Source organism: Vigna radiata, chromosome 8 (assembly GCF_000741045.1).
Source record: "Vigna radiata var. radiata cultivar VC1973A chromosome 8, Vradiata_ver6, whole genome shotgun sequence".
Lineage (NCBI taxonomy): Eukaryota > Viridiplantae > Streptophyta > Magnoliopsida > Fabales > Fabaceae > Vigna > Vigna radiata.
This window is the reverse complement of record NC_028358.1, coordinates 43,341,410-43,360,113: the sequence shown is the minus strand read 5'-3', so window position 1 is coordinate 43,360,113 and position 18,704 is coordinate 43,341,410. Positions and strand designations below refer to the sequence as shown.

At 31.5% G+C, this 18,704-nt stretch overlaps 1 protein-coding gene across 1 annotated transcript; it reads right to left on the bottom strand.

Annotated features, from left to right (window-relative positions):
* Positions 1-12,014: 12,014 nt before the first annotated feature.
* On the bottom strand, positions 12,015-13,243 carry LOC106771381 (zinc finger protein GIS3). Its single transcript, XM_014657352.2, has one exon. The coding sequence runs from the start codon at positions 12,957-12,959 to the stop codon at positions 12,165-12,167; it is 795 nt and encodes a 264-aa protein (XP_014512838.1). The 5' UTR covers positions 12,960-13,243; the 3' UTR covers positions 12,015-12,164.
* Between the last annotated feature and the right edge of the window lie 5,461 nt (positions 13,244-18,704).

Here is an 18,704-nt window from a genome sequence, read left to right as displayed (position 1 = left end):
AAGAATATTTTGTACTCACGTCTTTACTAAAACAAGAGTTCTCAAGTGATAACTTTATATTTACCCTGCTCGAGTAAAAGTACGACAATTTTACATTTCATAATGTTAAAATCATAATATATTCAGAATAAAAATATATAATTTATTACTTATTTAAAAAAATAAAAGTTACATACTAATAGTGCAAAGTATTTTTCATATTTTCTTCTAATTATAAATTATCATTTATACTAAGTATTTTGTTTTATAATATCTATCTTAAAAGTTATGCAAAATCAATAATGAGGTAAATATTTATTTGTTGAGAATGACTTGTGTCCAAATATTTTCTTACAAATAATTTATTAAACTATCTTATGTTATTATGATTAATTATTAATTCAATTACTAAAACGGGTTTAACGAAGTTTAAGAATTAACTTTTATAGTTTGTTGTAAGTTTAATTAAGTTTAAAAATTAAAACATTAGCTATGATTAATTATATTTCTAATATTTGATTATGTTTAAGTAATTTAAATTTATATTTGAATGATTTAATGTTGTTTGATTTTGATTGAAGAGTAAATTTTTAATTTAGTTATTCTAATTTTTTAATTAATTATTATTATTCAATTTACATTTATATAAAATGCACATAAACAAAGAGGTTAGTGCCGATGATTAATTACAGTTAAAAAATTGACTGATCATTAGTGAAATCTTTATCTTCCACTACATTTTCTATTTTCTATTTTAGCAAAAATATATAAAAATATTGAATTTCAACTTTTGCAATTATACAAGTAATATTCTTTTAACAATAAACCCGTGCCGTCCATATTCAAAGAAAAACCGTAATGGTTAATATTGTTAAATGGTTTTTTGTAGAAGTTTTTGCCAATGGGAGATTGAGAAAATGTTTTACTTTTGTAAGTAAAAATGAATTAATAATTTATCTAGTATTTATTTATTGAATCTATCTTACATCGTTTTTACAATATTTCAAATGATAGGGTGATTGTCGAGTAGTGGTAATTACTCACGTCAATGTTGTCCAAATTTTATTTATGAAATTTTTAGTGAGTATAGTTAAAAACCTTGAATCATCGTGAGATCAGCCAATTGTCATTGTTGTCACGACTTATATTAAGACTTTTATAAGTTTCAACTAATATGATTTATAGTTATAATACTTAGGTCTAATATATGTTCGAAAAATCAAATTTATTCAAAATAATCTGAAATAATTGTCATGTTTTTAGATCTTTGATTAGGAAGACAATAATAAATCATATCAAAATTGTGATAAATCTAACAAGTTTTTAAAGTAATAACAATCAAGATACGATGAATTGATTGTAACAATAATATACATTAGAAGACTTAAAATGAAGAATATTTGATAATATGACGAATTGATTACCAACATTTCAACTTGATAACGTTATATGTAACATATTATCAACCTTTCAACTTAGTGGCTTTTGTCAAATTTTATCTTCACAGGTTTCTTTGAAGTACAAAATAATGAGGGAGTTTAGTTTAAGCTCCAATATGACAAATAAGTGGTTAATCTTAATGAATAATTTTCATTAAAAAAAAACTAATTTATAAATAGTTTAATCATTGAACTGAATAAAAAAGACCTATTTTAAAAGAGAAAAGTGATTTTAATAACAATTTTTTAACAATAATAGGTAATTTGTTCGTTTTAAATAATTTTTAAACGTAAATTCAAATAAACAAGTACGACTATTGTTTCATTATCAAAAAGTTATTAAAAAGTGATGTTAAAATATTATCATCCATTTTAAAACAAAAGTATATTAGAGGCAACAAATCCTAAGATGAAGCATACTTGAAACACAGTGACATGGATTCAAACAATAGTATCTTAAGAAGCTTAAATGGGGAGATTTTAATTGATGAGTGGAAGCAAAAGATGCATAAAATATCTCGATGTGGTTTTAGGGAAATTGGTAGAGATAGCTGGGAATGAGTAGATCGATGCCGTTCTCCTCATCCTACTTTTCTGATACACCGAATCTCCGAAATAGATTATGATAATAGTTGGACTTAACCATTAATGTCTTACATCTATTGATGATTTGAATTTCGTCAGCAGTAATTTGCACCGTGCATTTCATACTTTAGGACTATCCCAACTCACAAATGCCGTTCAAGTTGTCCCCTTTCTTAAAGTTGAAAGTGCCTACAACCCAAGAGCTTCGCATAAAGCAAATAGGGTGTTATTACCACACACAAAAATGCTCTTGTGTTGTGGGGACACTCACATTTCTTCCAAAAGCAACAAACATTGTTCTGCCAAAAAGGACCAGATACCACCATTTTTCCTTACACATAAGCCACGATCACCACTCTACCCTTTACCAGTGATTGAAAACTTAAGATAAGATAAAGAAAAAGAAAAAAAAAACAGCTCAATAATAAGTAATTGTGAGGTACGATGTTAGTGGTCGTGTGGGATACATATATTTTGTTTTTTCCGCGTCCTTTGAAGTTTTAACTAATAGCTTAAACTTACACTCAAAAATCATGTCAATGTAGACACATGTAGTAGTCAATCAAGCTTTTTCTTCAGAGAACAATTTTGGGTCCCATCTTTATCTCTTTGTTAAATAAAAGCCCCTAGAGTTGAAGTACATCAAGAACCTTGAGCAGAGACCTCAACCAACTTTTTCTGCTAACTACTCTCATATGCACCGCAAACGTTTGTCTCCAACTTGACCACAGGAGCTTTTCGAGCCATACAAATTAGAAAGACGTACGAAACAACTGTGTCATTCCAACACTACTACTACTACTACTACTGCTGCTACTTCCTCTCGAGCATGCATGTCAGACCTTAAAATATCTTCCACCCTTTCACCTTTATCAGTTATCTATCCATCCCTAGCTACTCCATCTCCTCTTTCACAGTGGAAAAGGATAAAAAGATAAAACGGATAGAAATTCGAATGGTCTTGTCTTGCTTTTCAGCTTCACAAGTACCAAAGGGCATATTGTATTTCAAGTTTTCGAGTAAAAGGAATAAATTAGCTATTTTGGTCACATTCCCTATTCTGTCTATGACGTTATTGAGTTAACAAGGTTAGCCGTTCAAAGAAAGCATCTCATCTCATCTGCACAGTACCCTCTGGTTTTCGGCATCTTTAAGACCGCAATTGGAAATTTCCTTCTAACAAAATGTGACAACTTATTTGTCAACAACAATACATGCATGCCTTAAGATAAGAATATGCCTTAAAAAGTTACATAAACTTTAAGCTATATTTGTCTCTAAGTTGCTATCCATAAAAATATATCTATAGTATACAGTATAACGTGGTACAAAGAAACCTCTTTATACCTTGTATCTTCGTTGCTGCTTCCTATCCTGCAATCTTACAATTCGTAACATTAGGGTCGTTAAATCTTGTAAGGTAGGTATATGCAAATCATGAGCCAAACCAAACTTGCATGACAAGCAGTAGAAAAAAAAAGGAAAATCGAGAGTTACGCGTGAGAAAGGGATACGAGTTTTGGTGCCTGAGTTAAGTGATGAAAAATAACCTTTTCGGCGGTGAAGTAATAAATTTCGTATCTATTACAGGTGCACGCTAGGAAACAAGGCAATCTAACTTTATCAAAAGTACGAGACAAGTCGGGGACAATCACACATGTTTCACCTAAAATTTTGATTGGTAGTCACTGTAAAACACTTCATATAATCCAATAAAAGGAATAAGTGTTATAGTTTCGCATAAAATGGTCCTTTTACAGTTGCTACCACTTTATTTTTTACTGATAAGACTCCTGAATAGTTTATAACTAGCACTGTGATCTGTGGTTGTTTGAGTGCGCAGGATTGTTTATTAGCATGTTCGTAAAGCTTTTCACTTGGAAAAGTTTTTGAGTTGTTCTTATGAAAACAAATTATTCACAAAATAAGGTAAATGATTGGGACATCAGTTGAATTTAAAAATTTGTAATTTGTGATTATTTCTCAACCATTCTTTTCCAGTTTCGTACGTAATCTATTTCTTATGTGAAAATTATATATGTACTGTACTTCCAGTTACAAAATAAAGAAGATGTACTGGATTGTAGTCAGAGCCTGACTCAATGGTCAAGTTCAATGACTCATGGAACCCTAAGAACACGCACCCTATGTTGGGTTGTCTGAGTATTCTATTAAATGAATCCCTCACCTAAGGCCCCCACTTTCACGGGAACAGGTTAGAATAATGTACGCACAATCACTGTATTCATCACTCATTATCACTCCAATCTTGCAAATCATACACTTATAATTAGCTCAAGTATTCTTTGACCAATGTTATCTACTTAAACTTAAACCCTAACTGGAAATTCATCGTATCTTTGTAGGTTCTAATTCCTGCATTATATCACCTGGATTCACTCACGGAAAACATCACTGTTCGTAAAGGCACACATGTATATATAACCAGTGCCTGATCTAGTACATGGTAGGTTTTGGGGGCACTAACTTTATAGTTTTGCTCTCTAAAATACAGATATGCATGATTATAAATTATTACACAACTTTGAAATTTATAAACAACATGAATATTACCTGTACTAAATGATGTATGTGAGTATTGCTTTCACAATATAAATTTGCTTTCTTAACCTTTGGACCTAATAAAACATAATCCTTTGTAAGAAGGCAAGGAAGTTATATGCTTTAGGTAATAGTTTTTGTTTTTCTTTTTGGCTGCAACTTTTCCATTTTTGGTTGTTGGTGTTGTGATAAAATGTGAAATGTGACATTAATTTGAGGCAGACTTGCATGAATAGTTAAAGACCCCACCATGGGCATTAACATCACGCAAAGCCGGATCGTGCGGCTTTGGATCAGAGTTCTTTTGTCGTCCTTTCTTTTTCCAACTTCCGAGATCTGGTTGGTTGACTGAATGGTTACCATCGATCGCGTGAGAAAAAGTTCAAACTAAACTTCGGATTGTTGCACACGAAAATCCTTCATTGCCACCATTTATCATAAATTCTCCAGAGGACCATCTTTTGTTATTAGTTTTTCAATCACTCACGTAATTTAATCAGGTGAAGCACTCGTGGTGCATGTCAACCAACAACAAATCAAGACTCATCACTCACTTTAATTTTTGAGTAAAAGGTTAAATCATTTCTATGGCTCGAAACAATTAAATAGTTTGTATAGTGGACGCTTATATGTCACACACGCTTTCTTCTTCTTTTATATAACCNATCTTTATGGGCAATTAACAAATAAAGTTTTCTTAGGTACCCTAACTTGATGACGATTGACACAAACTCCATGAAAAGCCATTCAAGTGCCTAAGATAAGACATCTAAATGCAGATTGAGACCTAGTATATATAAACAAACCTCTATAAGATAGGTCTTTTATCTCCCTCTCATCTCATCATACTTTTCTTTTTCTTAAAAATATCTTTACATTTAATCAACCTATGCTCCTTCCCGGAATAATTATTGTAAAATTTATATATATCATCTACTAAGAAGAATAATATCAGTATCATTAGGAATCCTGTGAAATAATTAGAAATAAATATTGAAGATGTAATTGAAACAAGCATTTGCTTACTCAGAAGTTATATATAACAACTTTTGCAAACTCATTCCAAAGCACATGCTCTCTTATTTGTAACATTTACACATTTTTCTATTCAAACATTTATACAAGGCCAATAAAACAATCCATTAATATGAGGTGCATATTTCAGAGAATATTCGAAAAAATGTTTCCACCCTGTCACATATTCTACTCTTTTGTGGCTATCAGTTACCTAACAATCATCCTTACTTCATATAAAATTAGTACACATTCTTGAAACACTTCTATTTTTAAGTATTTGTAACATCATGCTAGAACAATCAATCCAAAGATTTTTGTTTAAAAAAATACTTTAATGTTCTAATTCAATTATTAAATAGCGACATTATATATTGTGGCTACACTCTCTCCAAAAGTTGTCATTGTTGATTTTTCATTCATTGCAAATCACAATTATGCACACTTTGATGCGTCTGTGTTTATTTATAATTAAATTAACGATTAATATTTTATTTTCCTCACTCCCTCCTAAGAAAATGTTTTTTCACCTTATTAAAATGCTTAAATATCACAGTTTACACAGTTCTCTTACTGATTTTTTTTTTTTTTGAAATAAAGACAAAGGACATTATTGCTATCAGAAAGAAGAGAAAGAAGCAGAAGGAGTGGCAGAGCGTTGCAAGTGAAGTACAAGAAGCAAACAAAATCATAGCATTATAAGAAAACATCAAAATACAAGAGAAAGCTGTCATAGAAAAGTGCAAAACACAAAGTATCCCGAGTCAATAACGCTCAAAGTATCATAAAGACTAATTGAAAGTTTTACAGAAAACTTCAAATGTAAGTATACCACAGATTTAGTCTTATGGAATTTGCCAAAAAGAAGTGTTACACAGTTTTGAGTTCATGATAGTACTAGCACAGATACTGTTTGTGCTCATGATTCGTGCGATACAGCAAAAAAAAGATTGAGAAGTCTCAGATTTTATCCCTTTTATTACTCTCCTTTTCAATTCCCCCCGTCGAAAATAATTTTCTCAGCCATGATTATTCCACCTTTTCCCAACCATGCATATGCCAAATGGAAGCAAAAGGTCCAGCAAAAATGATTATACCTAATGCATCCGATTCAAAAAGCCATACTTTCATGCATTATTACTCTAGAGAACTCGAGCTAAATTTAACAACTTGTGTATTCTATAATGTCAAGACCATCATCTGTCACAGTATATGTAATTATAATTTATAATTCTTCATCTCATTTAATCAACCCAGATATTAAAATTACAATTGTTTTTTCTATTCTTGGGATAGATTTTTATATTTCTTTTCCCTTTATCTTATTACTATTCACCATATCTTCATCTTTTATTCTCTTTATTTCATATTGATTGACATTTTTATTTTGAAGGAAATATTAAAAGCTTTATTCCACAGTTCTGTCTTCAATTAAATAATGCATTTATAAATGCCGAGAAAAAAAAGTAACAACATTTTAGTATTTTTTTGCCACCGATTTAAAACATGTATTGTTTTTCTTAATTGTGAAATTAATAAACTTAAATAATGTCAAATAATAAATTGTTAGTTCGTATTAAATGTACTTGTATCCTTGATTAAAATCTCAACATGAAAGAAGATACTCAATTTTAAAGATATATTTAATCGAATTTTCAATAAAAAAGATTAGTTATTAATAAAATTATTCTAATATTTTACACTATGGTAACAGAGACAGAAGTGACATAACATAGGGATTCCTATATATCTTGATCATAGAAAAAGTGTTGAAAATGTGAATATAAACAGAATTTTTGTACCAAGTAGGAAAAAAAGACTAACTTTGAATGACGTAGCTAATTGAGACTGAAATCTCTACTAAGAAAGGTGGTAAGTATAGACTAAAATTGATTGAAAATAATAATTTTGCTTAAAAAATTGTCTTAAAATTAAAAGCAGGAACTACCTAATGAGTGTCCAAGTTTGTGGGGATGGAAAATGGAAAAGAAAGGGAGAAAACAAGATTGTCTTAGTCATCTTCCAACTCCTACAATGTCACTTTACATCTTAGTTGTGAAATCCTGATTGACCAATAGTGCAAAGCTATGATACGTAAACACAGACTTTCAGAGGAGAGTAATTTGCAAAAGTCACTATCTGCTATAACAAACAAACCTTGTTTTCGTGTAGATTGGTTATATATCATCACCCTCAAGCCAATTACAACCAACACAAATGGCTTCCCACATGCCTATTTTTTTACAAAAGAAAATGCTTAAAGTACATACCATTTTTGGGATGTGTAAGTGGCTCAAAGACATAAAATAAAGGAAGAGAGAAATATTTAAAAGATGTTGCCAGAAAACAAAAACAAAAACATTGAATTAAAGTGACTAATAAGAAAGAAGAAGATGGTTTTGAGGTTAAAACTTAGAAGAAAGCTTGACTAGTTGGTGATTTGCGTGTGTAAGCCATGTTAGATTAACTTAGGAGTTAAAACATCTAATGTTGTTTTAATTGTATTATGTAAAAGGTTTCTTAGTTTCTTTCTTCACCAACCACTAAGGATAATTAACTCTCCTGTGTTGAAAAGCACTGCCCAAGTTTTCAAATATCTCATCATCATGGTTCCAAAATGAAACAACCTTTTTGTTCTTCCGCAAATCAAAATCAAAATTAGTAATCCAAACCGAAAGCATATCCAACCTCTTAATAAAATGTAAAAGTATTGGTGTTCTCTTGCGAAAACCAACTCCACCTGTTTCCAACTAAAAGATAAATTAAAACCAAGATTTTTGCTAAGCCTTTTATTTAAAGTGAGCAAATCTTCTTTTGGGTTTGACATGTTTGAATAAAAGATTTCGATATATATTTGCATAATGGGTGCCAAAAGCACCGACCTTGTATTATCCTAATTCCATTCAATAATATTTCTGAAGTTCACTTTAAGTCATGAGAAAGATAGATAGATCGAGAATTTTGGGAATATACGACTTGTCAACATGACCGTTTCTGGCTACCTCATCACTCTCTTCCCCAAAATTTATTCCTTTCTGTCCTTCTTCAGATATCATTTTCGACCTCTAACTATTTTTGTATATATTTTACACTATCTCCTTTAATAAACTTTGAAAAAAAAATACTCAAGTTCACAGGTTACCACAAATCATGGGATACAAACTTTTTACTGTTAAATATAACATTCATTTATTACATGTTTGGTTAAAATACTAATTTAGTTTATGTTTTTTTTTTGGTTTTTTCAATTTAGTCATAATATTTTTTTGATAATGTTTGTTAATTTTGTTCAATTTAATTTTTTTAACATTGTTTAAATAATTAATAAATAGTAAACTATGTATGCTACGTATCAATTTATGATTTTTGTCAAAATTTTCTTAATTTAAAAAAAAAAAAATCTCTATATCAAGTGAATATCATCTCAGAGTAGTTTCAGTGTCAATGTTACAGGTTGTTTTATATTTACTTTAGTTTTCATATTTCTTATTTTTGTTGAATTCAAACTCATTGCTTTTAAAAATTGAGAAATTTTGTTCTTATCCAAATTTAATTTCTATATAAATGTCGTATTGATTTGTAGGTTAAAATATTTAATTGGTTTTTTAACATAAAAATCACATAAATTATTAAATAGTTTAATTGATTTTTAACCTAAAAATCACATAAAGTATTAAATAGTTTATGTGATTCTTGACCTTTTAAAATTTTAAACAAATAGTGTTAATTTTTATTTTTAAAATTTTTATTCTAATTTTATACCAATTCTAACCTTAAATTAAAAATATTTAATGAAAATATGAATGATTTTAATATAGTGATACTTTGTGTTAGATTTATTAAATAAAGACATAAAAAAATTTTGACACCAATGTGAGGATTCAAATATCACTTTAACTGAAAACCTTAGTTCGATCTCTATTTGAAAAGGAGAAAATTATTTTATTTTTTTAAAAGGAGTTAAAACTAAATTGAATAAAAATTTTAGGTTCAAATTAAATGTAAAACACACACATGTCACTTATTCTGATAATGTTATTGCTACTGCTACGTCATACAATGTTGGCTTAACACATAAATTTTTTTTTTAAATTAAGAAAGATTAAAAAAAAGAATAATTAGAAAAATTAAAAACACACACATTAACATAACATACATTGTTCTTTATTTGTTAATTATTTAAATAATGTTAAAAAAAACTAAACTGAATAAAATAAAAAATTTAAATTTTATTTAAAAATAAATAAAAAGTGAATTGAAAAAATGGAACGAAAGATGAAAATAAAAAGTAAATTAGTATTTTAACCTACATATTTTTAATACGAGAGAACAAACCGTGACAGGGTGATCTAGTTGTGTCCCATGGTGGGGTTGAGCTCAAGATTGAAAATTGTCTCTTTACATATGCAATTATATAAAATATTCTGTTTTATATTTTTACACAACAAGAAACTTTGTAATGGTGGAGTGAGCTAGTTTTTCTTTTATATTTATAATGTAATAAATAATTTATTTCCTGAATTAAAAGTTTCCCTTTTTAAATATTAGTGAAAGGCATGTCTTAGTCTTACCCACAAGTCTCTTGAGAGTAAGCACCAATTCTTGTGTATTATTTTCTCAACAAATGAAAACTCTCTCTGTCACCATCGTTGTGTTTGGACAGCAACTTATTGAACATAGATATGAAGCTTGTTCAGTGAATTATGGAAGACAACGAAAGATTGGCGTATTAGAATGAAACACTTTTTCTTCAATCAGCTAATCAAAATTAATTTTTCATTTCCAAATTGCCTTTTCTCAGATATTAGGTCCCACATTTTATCAACTCTTTCATGTTCAAGAAGAAAATAAGGTACCAACAAACCATCCAAGGGTTAATATATAGAAGCTCATAATATTTCACGTTCTTTGAGAGACATAATAAAGATCATGAAAATCAATTAAGGGAACGATGGAATTAATTAATACATCCCAGATTCTATCTCTTTCTTGCATGGTTACTGTTATTGAAGCATATATATATATTAAATTGATGGATCATTTATGTAAGAAGGGACAGAATTATTTGGTTTTTGATTGATGTCTCCAATCAGCTATAAGGTATTCGTGTTTGATAAGGCATGGTGACAGAAAGAAACAGACCAGTTATCATTCCCCTCCTCACCCATCATATGTTGCACAAAAATGTTTACCAGAAACTTCCCCTTTACACTTGAGTGAAATTTAATAATTATTGTTCATTTTTCGTTTTCAAAGCATTCCTTGAATCGTGTCATTGCTCAATAATAGACTTAGAGCTTCATGTGTTGTGACCACGTGATTCTGACACTATTGTTATTCTCACCATCACCACCTCTTTTAACCATTGATCCAAGGACACAAGCAATAAAACCATCAAAGCTAGGTAAAAAAGATTGCGTACTACGTTCTGCATAATATGTGCAGAAATGTATCTAACCTAATTTAATACACACTCATAAAATCTTCCTTGTTGGCTACCAATAATTTTTCAACTGCGATTTCCATCATGAATCTAATTTAAAACTCTGGTGGCTAAGTTAGCTTTGCATATATACATTATATTCTGATACCATGTAAGTATTGGGCAGTTACCATACGTTGAGATGCTTTATCTTTTTCTCATTTTTCACCTCAGCTAACTACAATACTTTCAAAGATCACTGAGCAACTGGACTTAAGATTTGTGAAAATGCTCACTACTTATGTGTTTTATTTTAATTCTGCTATTTTTTAATTAAAATAACTTTTTAAAAACTGCTAAAATAATTTTGAAGCTTATTATTCTTATTACGTCTAATGGACTTCTAATCTTCAGCACGTTAAAATAAATATGAGATAGGCCACTCTCCCCAATTCTGATATACAAATTGATGTTTTAATTCTCTTTAATTAATGTAGTCGCTTGCCCACTAGCAAGACTTTTCTGGCATAAAAATTAATTAAAAAGCCAATCATATGTTTTCTTCTTATTGAAAGCTATATTAGCATCCTTTCATTATATTAATGGACCACAATGTGCTCAATAAAAATAGTGCACCGATTCCATGCTAAAGATTACAAATATGAGCATCTTTATTAATCATACTAAATTCATTGCCAATAATTTTATATAAAGTTGATGAGATCCAAACAATAACTTATACAAGTTAACTCACTAAAGTATAATCGATTAAGATACATTTTCTTGAGTTTAAGGTGATAATTTCATTTACTAATTAGGTAAGTTTATCAACTATTTAGTAGTCTTCTTAAATCCTTTTAGGTGTATCATAAGACGAAAATAAAAAAAAAAATGGAATTACAAATGTAGATTGGTGATGTACAAATTTTGAATGGTATGGCAAAGAAAAATAAAAGGAAAATTAGTGGATGTGAATTTATAAGAGCAGTTGTAATGTGTACTAAGTGAAATAATTTACGTGAAAAAATAGCAATTAAATATGAAAAATGTACAATATACGAAGCTGAAACAGCCAATATATATATATGCCCTTAACGGCGCGTCAAGCCTGAACAAAGAGACGGTTACACTCACTGAATTTCAAGCCGAGCCGAGCCGAGAGGTCACGGCGCAGCTGGCGCAAGGCTAAGGTGCAAATCCAAGCCCCATGCATCATCAAATTTGGGCCCACCATCCCCTTTGGAGAACCTACTCAAAGAGGGCCCATCAACCGCAGTGTGGTGGGCCCGGGCCTGCACCTGCACCGTTGACAAAGCTAATTGCGAATCACCCACAACGCCAACATAGGGAAACATCCCTGCACCCGCGGATTTCACACCCGTTATGGTAACGTTGTTACTGTTACTACTACTCAACCCGTTGTGGCCATTCGCCGACGGGAAGGCACAGCCGTGCGATACTGACACGTGGAAGGGAGGCGGCGCGGCACGTGGCGGAACGTACACCCACGGGGCCGCCGGGACCACCATGGAACCCGGAGGAGCCAGCAGGTGCGGCGGCGGGGCGAAGGCGGAGATCATGGGGTTTCGCGCAAAGGAAACGGCGGCGTTTCGCGTAGCCTGTAATTGCGCACGCTTCAATTGTTGACGCTCTTTTTTGTGCGCGTTCTGGTGGCCACCAAGTGCTTGTGAATTTGCGAACTCTCGGCAGCAGTATTGACACTCGTATTTCCGGTCGCCGGAGGAAGGTGGTCCGGAACCGGCACCGGCGGAGTCCGGCGAGGCAGATGGGGAAGTGGAAGATGCCTTGGTGGTTGAGTCTTCCACGTCATCATGAATGAGCACCTCGTCTTCCTCTTCCATGGTGATGTCTTCATGGACGCTGAAGCCAAAGATCTTTAGGCTTGTTGGGGAAGTGGGGTTTGGTCTTTTGGCTTTGTAGTCAAGTTGGGTTTCCATGGACGTGATTTGAGTTGAGTTGAGTTGAAGAAGGGTAGTGAAAGTGTGGAACAAGAAAGGTAGGGGTAGTTTAATGTGCTTGTATTAAGGAGTAGTTTGTTGCATGTGTTTGGGTCTATTTATACCCAGGATTCAATGGGTTTTGACAAAAAGCAAATTTTGTGTAGAAATTTAGAAATAAAAGGTGAAGAAAGTGGGGTCATTGCGGATGTCCCAAGGAGAAGAAAGTGTGTGAAAATATGGGAACACCACCCTAGAAGACCCACAGCCAAGGGACCCAAAGGCTTGGAATTTGTCTCTTGATACAGTTTTTATCTCCATTGCCTTTTTACTCCTTTCTTCAAATTACAAAGGTCTCCCTCTTATACCTGTGTTCACTTTACAATTTCAATTAATGCAATTTTAAATGAATCTTCTGTATTTGGTTTAATCTTGAAATTGTTTAGGAATTGAAATAGTATTTATATAATATATTTAGTTCTTGCAGACACATGTAATTCAGCAGAGTCTGAATGAATTATTTGACGTGTGAACAGTTTGGGGGGTAAAAGAAAAAGAAACTGATATGCAAAAGATGGGAGGGGAATGGAATGAGGGTGAGGTTTGAGAATGTGATGCATGTGATGGGAGTATGGCACGGGATGAAAGTCTTAATGATTGGGTTTGGAAGGGAGCCACATATCATTCTCTTTTCTGCTTCACACACTTAAACTCCCTCGTGTATGTACGAGGCACTGTACATAAAATTATATATGTTTAGTTGGTGTGACTCACCAACAAAATAAAGGGTAGCTATTTTGAAGGGCAACTCCTAGTCTCTTTCAATCAACTTGCATCTGCTGAATTATTTATATGTAGCAGCATCAAAGCCATTAAACTGGATGACTAACATATTCAAAATTAAAATAGACAGTTGGACCCATTCCTTGGTTTATCATCCCAACCCATCACACCCTTTAATAATTGGTATGTCTAACTCAAATCAGTAGAGAGAGAAAGAAGAAAAAAAAGTCATTGTAGTCTCTATTTATGAATTAGGGTTTGGAGAAATTTCAAGCCATGCTGTCTTACTACTATAAGTATTCTATTTAATTAACATGAAAACTTTGTGAGGATGTGTGTACTGTCTTAAAAATAAACTCCACATCTATATACATGTTTAGTTTTAGACCCCGCCCAAGAAGTTTTCAACAGGTTAGAAAAGTTTTTGTGATATTTGGCAATTTTCAACCTAAGTTCATGCATTTGAACGTTGCGTAAGATGGCCAATCAGAAGCTTACCACCTTGCATAATCTACTGACAAACATTTGTTAAAGGTCTGACTCAACATGAACTTCAGCATTCAGAGCCAATTCATTTATGACACGTACACACACATATATCACTCCATAATGCTCATGCCACCCTTTTCTCCATGACTTTATTTAAGATGGCTAAACAATTAATTAATCAGGCATCAATTCAGAAAACAGATGTTCCATTTGAAATCGAAAGTTCTCTTTATTGGACACTTTTGACATAACATATTCCATCCTTTAAAACATATTATTATTATTATTATTATTATTGAACATTGACGAAGGAACGAAACCCAATAAACCACCGTGAAGCCCATGTCTCTATCCTCTCCCACCCTGGCCTCTGCTGACTCCAACTAATTCTGCAGCTGATGCAAAGAATTATGAAATCCATTCAAGGTCCCAAAATCAGATTTTGAATCCATCCATACCTCACTAGCTCACAGTATCACGTGAATGAAAAATCCTACCACTGAACAAAATTTGATAATCTGAAAATTTAAATATTAATATTACTAGTTTTTGTTGGCTGAATCTATAAACCGACAGCTTCACCCACCACCATTGCACATATATCTGTCTCTAGAAAAAGCAGAAGGGGCCCTACAAGTGAGATAGATAGAGAGAGAGAACAGCTTTCATAGTATAGCATCCAAGATCCTAAACCAGACCATATATGGCGTTCAGATCTAATTAACACCGCCCCACTAATCACTGCTGCATGTCCCACGTGTCAACATCGTATTCCCTCCGTATTCATCTCAGGCTAGATACGCCTCTTTCACACAAGGGATGTGTTTTTTTGGTACAAACACCGAAATGCTCCAACCAAGACCTACATCATCTACTCTACACATATTTTATATATTACAGTGCTCTTATACTGATATCTTGTGTGTAATTTCAAGGAAATATTGTGAGGCAGTGAGAAAGAGGAAAGAATTTTCATAGATGTTTATCCTTTGACATTATTCCAAGTTGGATTCTTGTTACAGATGGCATGATGGCAATTTAGTGAATAAAGTCAAAGATGATACTAAGTTTTGGGATAGAGGGTTGTCTGAAAGGGCGTTGTAATGTTATGACATGGAGGTCATTGAATTGAATATTATAAGGTTCAGGTGTGTTTGCGAAACTTAGGGTTTGGGTCCCCACCGTTACGTGTTGATGATGATGAATTATTGTTTATGATGTTTGCGTGATTGACGTTGAAATCTATATATAATTTATATATTGGTTTTAGCTTTGAGAGAGATCTCTGCGAATCTTACTAACTCCGAGAGAGAGTGAGAGTGAGAGCTTTTTGTAGGTTTGTAGTCTCCCACTTAAAAAGCATAATTAATCATAATCCTAATACTTATGCCAATATTTATCATACCAAATTTTAAATTATAAAGTATAGCCTTCTTCAATTCTTCAATTCTAAAGTTTTCGTCACAACTCCTAATGTGACCCACCCTGTCCCCTCCTTCCAATATGCGTTCTATTTTTAAACCAAATTAGTCAAATTTCCAACATTTTTATTTCTTATATCCCTTGACACATATAACCTTTACAGTGAATGTTTATATTCCTTTTTAATTGCTGCCTGGATTCGTAATAATAAATTATGATTAGCATAAATCTCCCTGTCGGTTCCAATTCATTAAACAGGCACACCCTAAAAATCGAATGGAGAATAAAAATATAAAGATGAGAAATATTTATTTATTTATTTATTTAATCTGTTTTGGGCAAAGTAGGTAGGTATTATAGCTGGGCCACTAAAATTGGAACAGGCCCCCTCCGAAATGAACACACAACACAGAAAAACGAAATTGACAATCTAATATTGATGTGTGTAGTCTGATTGAAAAAGGTTAAAAGGAGTTTCACGTAGAGACAGTAGTTGTTGTTGGGACCAGGGGTGACCAACCAAAATGTTTGTACCAATTTTTGGCTTCATCTTGTGTGTTGTTGCCTTCCATAAATGGCTTTCTTAATTTCTTCTTCTACCCACTTCGCTTTAATTTCTTTGATTACGATGTTTCACACTGTTATACCTTATTTCCAAATCATATTCTCACCACTCTTCCTTCTACTATCTTCTTTTTCTATCTCATTCATTCATGCATCCAAAATTATTAATTACTTCTTTCATTTACTTCATAAAATGGATTTTCACTAAAATTACCATCTCTATTTCAATTTTCCTGCTAAATAACCATCTTAATGGTAAAATTAATTTCAATGAAATCAGTACTTTCATCTTGTTTTTTTCCCCTGTGAAATTGGAAGTAATTCTTTTTTATCCATGCTATTATATATAATACTTGTAAACTATACTTATGAACTAAAAAAATTATGGTTAATTCTAGATGTTATTAGTAGATGTTACGATTACAAAAATGGTTTTTATACTGTTATTTCTTACATCGTTAAAAAATATTCTCATGTCTTAGTTGAAAATATCAAATTAGTATTGGAATAGAAAATCGACATCGATCATGGAAAAGTCTGATGTACTTGACTACAGATAGCACTACACATAGGGATGACAATGGGTCGGGTCGGGTCGGGTCGGGTACGGATAGTGCCTACCTATAATCTGACCTGACAAAAATAGATCCTCCCGCTATCCGACCTGCTACCTGTTTAAAAAATATTCGCGGATATTTTAAAATCCGCGGATATCTGCGGATACCCACAAACATTTAAAAAAATATATTTTTATAAATTATTAAAATAAAATTTAAATAGAATTACAAATATATATATATATATATAATATAAATTAAAATTTAATTTTTGTTTCGGTTGAATTGGTTCGAGGGTCGGTCGTCCTTATTTGCTTTGTTCTCTTTTGATCTTCAATCCTTCTGGAGAATGTCATCTACTCCGATTGTTGACGTGCAGAAGACACTCCCAGGCTGTAGAGACAATTCCATTGATTAACCATTAGTGCATTATATTTATAGGCAATCAAACCCAATAATCAATACCATATATTTTGTAAAGGGTAAGGCAATCTGACCTATTAATACCTATTAATTGTCCATAAGTGACAATTAATTCGGATCGGTATACTTCATATAGTACATTTTTAATTAAATTTAACCTTGTAAAATATAAATTAATGTTAATTTTAATTAAATTTAACTTAATAAGATAAAAATTAAATTTTTATTTTTATTTTTTGCGGGTAGCGGATATCCGTGGGTAGGATAGTATAATACCCGCACCCGACCCGTTTATAAGCGGGTATTAAAATACCCACTATCCGCGGGTTTCAGGCAGTGAATATTCCCAAGTATCAACTATCCGTCGCAGATTTTATCGGCGGGCGTGAATTTTTTTGTCATCCCTAACTACACATCAATATCTAATTGACATTACTTCTAATAAAATTTTGATAAAAATAACTCAACTTCATTATGTATGCATACTAATGTTTAAAATTTAATATGATTTATAATATATGAAAGATATATATTATTACCTCAAGCTAATCCTCTCTAATTGCTCTAATGGTGATTTTGATCCAAAATATGACATAATAACCATATACACATGAATATGGAAGTTTGTTACACTAAACATTACAAAGAAAATAATCACATATCAAGATCATAAATTGACATGCAAAAATTAATAACTTAAATATCAATGAGTTCCAACCTTTATATACTTGAATTTGTTGTGCACTAGACTTACCCACAACTTTAATTAAATTTGAAACATTTGAAGCAAGGATTAATATTACTATAACTAAGTATATAATATGAAAAAAACTAACACTTATATTTGTAACATGGATTTCAAGTTAGGTTTCATCTTCCTGTGTAAGAATAAAGTCATACAATTGTGCATTGTCTTGGTATGATGACCATTAGTTGTCAATAGATTCTATCATGAATCACAAATAGTTAATCGAAAAAAATATTTTTCATAATTTGCTAAGACGTATACAAAAAAGTCTAACATCATAAATTTGATAAAATTTCAGTAGTACTTTAGTCTTTGAAATACACAAAATAAAAGTAATCACTTATGACCAGATATGCATCCAGATAACAAAACAGAAATATTAATCAAAATTTTATTAAATTTATACATAAACTTCAATGTACAGTGTGAAAAATAACTATCAAACTAAGTTGATTTTGCATAGTGTATATTTAAATCGTCTTGCGCAAAAATTGATATTAAAAAAATTAAATAAGCATTCGTCTTTTAATTTTTTTTAACACGTTTTTAAGAATAAATTAAAATATACATTTTTCTTTAACTTTTTAAGTGAACAATATATTATATGCAATATAATTGACTATCGGTATTATTTCAATAAATTTCAGATCGTAAAATCAGTAAAGTAAACATATTAATTTTTTTTCATTATATTATATTATGTGATCTAAAACCAGGAAATAAAATAATGGAAAGTGAAGGATAAAGCAAAGGGAAAAG